We start from the raw sequence: 6,242 nt of genomic DNA, 5'->3' as shown, positions 1-6,242 counted from the left end.
ATAGAAGTTACATGTTAAAATTTATAAGAAACAAAGCCAAAATATAGAAGTTATGTACAAAATACCTTTTAATCTTAGATTTAAAATAGATGTAAAAGTATTTTGTTTCAAACTAAACTTCATTACCAAAAGTTGTAGGGTTTGAAATCTAGTTTGCAACAAAACTAATTTTGCAATTTTTGGATTTTTCTGTGGTTTTCTACGAATTTTGCAAGCAGCAACATACACACATGAAATAATAGATCCACTAGAGAGGGGGGGGTCTTGGTCTTTTTGCACTCGGGTCCTTAGAAGAAACAGTCTTCTCACAGATACGTCCCTGCCCGACCTCGACAGCGGCTGGCCGCGGGGTCCCGGCGTGTTCTCGCCGGCGGCGAGGTCGCCGGCGGGGAGGGGCCGGTGGGGCAGAACCTACAAGACCTAGGGAGTGTTGTGGAGGTGGAAGCGCACGACGGGCCACAGGGGAACCAAGCTAGCGACGGGAAAGTGCGGCGGCTGTGGCGGCGCGTCGCCGTTCCCGGCGAAGGGCCGGCAAACAGGAGGGGCTATCGCGTGCACGAGCACCAGGGGGCGATGGTGGTGTGGTTCCCATACTTGGATCGGTCGAAGAGGTGGCGGAGGGTGCTGTCGACGACGAGGCCAAGCTCGGGCGGCACCGGTGAGGGGCGGTTCGGGGTGGGGGCGATTCCGGCGAGGGGTTGGCCGGGGCTGGACTGGATCAAGCTGGGGAACAAGGGGAGGAGGTGAGGAAGCACAGGGCTAAGGGAATTTGGTCGGGAGGGTGTGGTTGAGGAGGATTCCGGAGGGGAATCAGCGGCGGCGGTTCGGTGTTGCGAGGAGGAAGAAGAAAGCAAGTAGCCGGGGAGAAGGAGGCTCGGTCAAGGTTTGTAGCATTGCACGGTTTGCTAGAGAGAAGGAAAAGAAGAGGGAGAGCACGTGGCCGGGCGAAGAGCGGCAAGCGGCGCCGGCGTGCTTGACAGGGCGGCGTGGCGGCCGCTCGGGGCGTCTGCCCGACGTGGAGAAACGAGGGGCGGCCAGCGCAGGCGACGCGGACGGTGGAAGGAGGAGCAGAGCGACGCGTGGAGTAAGGTGCAGAGGGGCGCAGAGCTGCAGGCGGCGCTCAGGACCGGGCGGGGGCGGCGGCGTGCAGCAGGGGAGGAAATAGAGAGAAGCCCGGGACTGGGGAAGACGAAGAGGACCCAGTTGTAAAAAGCAGAAAGCCCAGGGGTCTCACTGTAAAGCTTGGATAACTTTCGCACAAATGCTCAAATAGAGATGGACCCAAAAGCAAAAGTGTGTAGTTTTTCAAAATGCACAACTTTGCTTTAAGGTTCATCCACAGAAGAGCAACAATTTTGACAATAATATGAAACTTAGTTAAATTTTCAAACTTTATGTAAATCCTATATATAAAACTACACTACACATATATCCAAAAGGTAGTTTCACCTACTTTTGCGATTAAAACACAAATTTGGAACTTTTGTAAAGCAACCCTCATACTTTTGAAATCTACCCCCCATGCTCACCCATTTAGCACAAAAGGACCCTAATTTAAATATATATATTTATATAAACAACTACTTTTCCTTATCATTAACATTTTTAAACATACGTTGGCTACAATTTGTACACAACAACACACTAAAAATCTAGATTGTGACCACACTATTTACCTGAGTGTCACATCATTGTCACACGCGGTTTTGAAAAAAGAACCGAATGCATCTCATATGTGCGCCAGGATCAAGTTCTACACATATGATAGACGATACAAGTGTATACCCAAAACAATGTCATAATGAAAGAGAGTATCATAGTACTTCATTACATGACGGAAAGTCTTAATCTTAAGCAGGAATAAATAAATATTTGTAACTAGCAGCGGACTTCAACTTCACAGGTAGATGACTAGACATACGCCTAGAACTCCTCAAGATCTTCAGGGAACTCCGGACAATTATCTTGTTCTGAGCAGCATCGGTTTTAATAAAGCAAGCATGAGTACACTTATGGTTGGTACTCAGCAAGTGGAGTAAATTATATGACATGCAAGGCCAAAATCAAGGATAAGTTGACATGGTTTGACTGCGATAAGCATTTTTAGTTGATCAAGTTTTATTTAGCAAGCATTAACTAAATGTAAGAACATACCAACCTTTAAATAAATGAAAAATATAAGATAACAACAATAAATAAAGAACATCAATTTAGATCATCTTTAAGTTCAATTAGCATGTGAGGGTCCAAGCCACTCGTAACTGTGAGCACGGCTGATAGATCAGTTTTCGCTCTACACAGGTTGTACACTTTACCCACAATTCGTGTTTCCCTTAATGCCCGGGTTTGCAAGGCCCAAACACTTCCGAGGTGAGTGGTAGGGATTCACTATGAGGCCTTTACAAAGATTCCCTAACTTATGACAATCCGCTAAGATTTCAAGTTAAAGTGGTCATAACTCTCCCTAATGAGGCAGACGCCTTATCCAGGATCATATCACACCCTCAAGAGGACCAAGCTATACCCCGACGATGCAACCCCTCTTGCCCTTTTCATAAGATTGGCATAAGCTAAAGTTTTTAATTAATTAGCCAAGACCAGAGCCATGTAGTATCATGGTTGCACTGTTTTGCTAGGTGGTTCTCCATGTTCCAATTAATGCAATGATCTTAATTATCACCACAAAAAGTATTCCAGACATTGAGTAGACCAGTGTAGCATGATTTCAGGTTATCCAACCAAAGTCTAGTAAGAGCAACTAGTGTAACTAGCGTAGTTACAATATAAATACAACAGCCTAGATTTAATCAAGGAAGTTCAAAAGAGACCACACACATCCTTAGTTTGGGATCCATTATATTCTAGACACATGCATGCATATAAAGTAAATATATATATTTAGAAAGTTATTAGGACCGAAATATGATCAAGGACCAGTTGCCTTTGTCAAAGAACTGCTGCTGCTCGGGAACGTCTTCAAAGCCTTGCTCTTGCGGACCCTCGAACTGCGCACCATCTATCGTAACATACAAGTACATACAAACAAACAAATACAATAAATAACAAACAATACACCAAATAATAAAAACAGAGCAAAACATCGCTATAAAGCTACTGTATGCGTCGCAAGGGTCATGTGAGTACGAGAATCGATAAAAATGGAGTTAAAATGGAGAAGTTATGGCTAAAACATGATTCTAGAGGCTTATTTGTAGAAGATTTGAAACTAGAATAGCTCTGAACAAAGAAACCGAGGGCTAGAACATAATTAAACCTTAGATCTAGGGTTTAGATTGAAAAACAGAGGGGCTAGGGACGGCGAGTTCTATTTTAGAAAAAGATAGGGATCTATTCGTGAATACTTTTGAATTGTCGTGGACTGCGCGTTGATTTCGATAGAACTCAGGGTTGAAAGTGCAAAATACCCTAGGGTTGACCGGTATCAGTTATTTGACTACGCGATTCCAGCCACTATTTCGACTCAGGTTTGGTCATGGAGAAAGAAAGCAAGGAGGGGAACGCGTTTAAGGGATCGGAACAAGGCGCCGGGGGCCAGGGAAGGCGGATGACGGCGAGGCGCAGCACGGCGTGACAGCGAGCAATCGTGCGCGCGGGAAGGTGGGGGAAAAGGGGAAAAACTGGCCGGCGAGGTTCCTCACCCCAAGGCAAAGCTCCAGCTAGGTGGCGCAGGCTAGAGCTTCGAAGCAAGGAGGCAGCGGCTGCGGGATGTGTGGAGCCTAGGGCACGAGGCGGCGGTTTTATAGGGTGGCCGCGGGTGTCTTGGCGGGCGGTCCTGGGACAGCGTGCGGCGCGGGAGGCCAGGACTCGTGCCTCGGTCAGACTCGGGTTCAAACCCGAGTCTGGCTCGAGGTGGAAGACGCGCCCGATAGGCGGGCCCTGTCTGTCAGCGAGCACGAGAAAGGGAGGAGGGACGTGCCTGGTGGGCTGGTTGGGCCGAGGGAGCAGCTAGGCTGGCTGGGCCGCGCGGGGAGGAGAAAAAAAAGAAAAAGGCCAGCTGGGCTGGGCCATGCCGGAAGAGAAGGAGAGAGGGAAAAAGAGAAAGAGAGAGTGGCTGGGCCTAAAGAGAAAAAGAGGGAGAAAAAGAAATGCATTTGAATTTAAATTTGAAATTTAAATTCAACTGAAAACACAAACAATAAAACAATGCAATGCGGCATGAAATGCATAAGACCTATATTTCCTTATATTCGTTTTATGGTTAAGCAAATTATTATTAGTTCACGGTAAATGCTCTAAAATCATAATAATTGAATAAAAACCTTATGGGTCCTATAAAGAATCTAGCAAAATTTATTTAGATTCCTAATTTGAAAATTAGGGTGTTACAGTCATGGGACCCGGCGCGGGGGGCAGTGTGGTGCTGATCTCACCCAAGGGAAACAAGCTCCACTACGCCATCCGCCTCCACTTCCTAGCCTCGAACAACATCGCGGATACGAGGGCCTTATCAATGGCCTCCCCATCGCCATTGAGCTCGGAGCAACCCGGCTCTACGCCTACGGTGACTCCAAGCTGGTGGTAGACCAAGTCATGAAGGAGTCTAACTGCGAAAGCTCCCTCATGAACGCATAATGCTAGGAGGTCCCCAAACTGGAGGATAGGTTCCAAGGAATTGAGCTGCATCACGTCCCTCGAAGGGACAACAATGACGCCGATGCACTCGCCAAGATGGTGGCCCAGCGGGATCCCATTCCCAGCAGGGTCTTCATCAATGATCTCCACGCGCCCTCAATCCGCGTCAAGCCGGACCTACCTTAGAGGCCGTCCGACTCGATGCCCGAGGGCCCCGGTCCAGTGCCTCCCAGCCAGGCGTCCCCCAACAAAGGGCTCGGGGGCCCTAACTGCGTTACGATGGAGGTTACGACTCCAGCAGCTGACGCAGCGGTAAACGACCCCGACTGGAGGGCGCCTCTCCTGGCGTACCTCCTCGACGCGGTCCTCCCAGCTGATAGAACCGAGGCACAAAGGATTGCTCGACGCGCCAAGATGTTTGTTGCCATCGACGGGGAATTTTACAAACACAGCCCGTTGGAGATAGGAATGCTCATGAAATGCATCCCGACCCAACAAGGAAAGGAACTCCTCCTGGAGATCCACGCTGGCATCTGTGGGCACAACGCGGCCCCGCGGTCGCTGGTCGGCAAAGCTTTTCGCCAATGTTTCTACTAGCCTACAGCACTGCACGACGCGGAGGAAGCTGTCCGCACGTGCAAGCGGTGTCAGTTCTATGCTCGGCAAACCCACTTGATAGTGCAGGCGCTTCAGACCATCCCCCTCACCTAGCCGTTCACGGTCTCGGGTCTCGACATGGTCAAGCCTCTCAAGAAGGCCCCTGGTGGTTTCACTCATTGGCTTATCGCGGTGGACAAGTTCACCAAGTGGATCTAACCGAAACCCATCGCCAAAACCAACACCCAGGAGACCGTCAAGTTCTTCCTTGACATTATCTACCGGTTCAGTGTGCCCAAAACCATCATCATAGACAATGGGACCAATTTCACTAGCCAGAGGTTCTTGGAGTTCACTGACGGATATAGGATCAGGATCGACTGGGCGTCGGTCGGACACCCACGCACCAACGGGCAGGTTGAGAGGGCGAACGGAATGGTCCTCTAGGGACTCAAGCCTCGCATCTTTGACCAGCTCAAAAAGTTTGCAGGACGCTAGGTCCAGGAACTCCTGACTGTTCTCTGGAGCCTGTGGACCACTCTCAATCGATCCACTGGATTCACCCCGTTCTTCTTAACATACGGGGCAGAAGCGGTGCTACCCTGCGACCTAGATTATGGCACCCCAAGGCTCAAAGCCTTTGACCCCAACCAAGCCGCTGAGGCTCAACTGGACGCAGTCGACTTGTTGGAAGAGGCACGGGAGACGGCCTTGGTCCGCTCTGCTCGCTACCAGCAAACCGTTTGCAGGTACCACGAGAGGAAGATCCAGGGAAGAACCCTCAAACTTTGCGATCTAGCGCTATGGAGGGCGTAGCCAACTAAGGACAAGCACAAGCTCACTCCATCGTAAAAAGGACCATACACAATTACGGAAGTGGTCCGGCCAGGAACCTGCCGACTGAAAGACAGCGATGGCAACATCCTCACAAAACACATGGAACATTGAGCAGTTATGTAATTTCTTCCCCTAAATTTAGTCCCATCACATGTCTTCATTCAAACGCCGACTCCTGCAGCGCTCCGGCCCAAGCACTCTCGGCCCGGGTTGCT

General features: G+C 49.3%; 1 protein-coding gene across 1 annotated transcript; it reads left to right on the top strand.

The window, feature by feature from the left end:
* The first annotated feature begins 4,794 nt into the window (after positions 1-4,794).
* LOC112873113 lies at positions 4,795-5,190 on the top strand. The gene has a single exon (XM_025936134.1). It carries the CDS (start codon positions 4,795-4,797, stop codon positions 5,188-5,190), a length of 396 nt encoding a protein of 131 aa, XP_025791919.1.
* Positions 5,191-6,242: the final 1,052 nt, after the last annotated feature.

The sequence above is a fragment of the Panicum hallii genome, chromosome 9 (genome assembly GCF_002211085.1).
Source record: "Panicum hallii strain FIL2 chromosome 9, PHallii_v3.1, whole genome shotgun sequence".
NCBI classification, from domain to species: Eukaryota; Viridiplantae; Streptophyta; class Magnoliopsida; order Poales; family Poaceae; genus Panicum; species Panicum hallii.
This window is presented reverse-complemented; position numbering and strand designations above follow the sequence as displayed.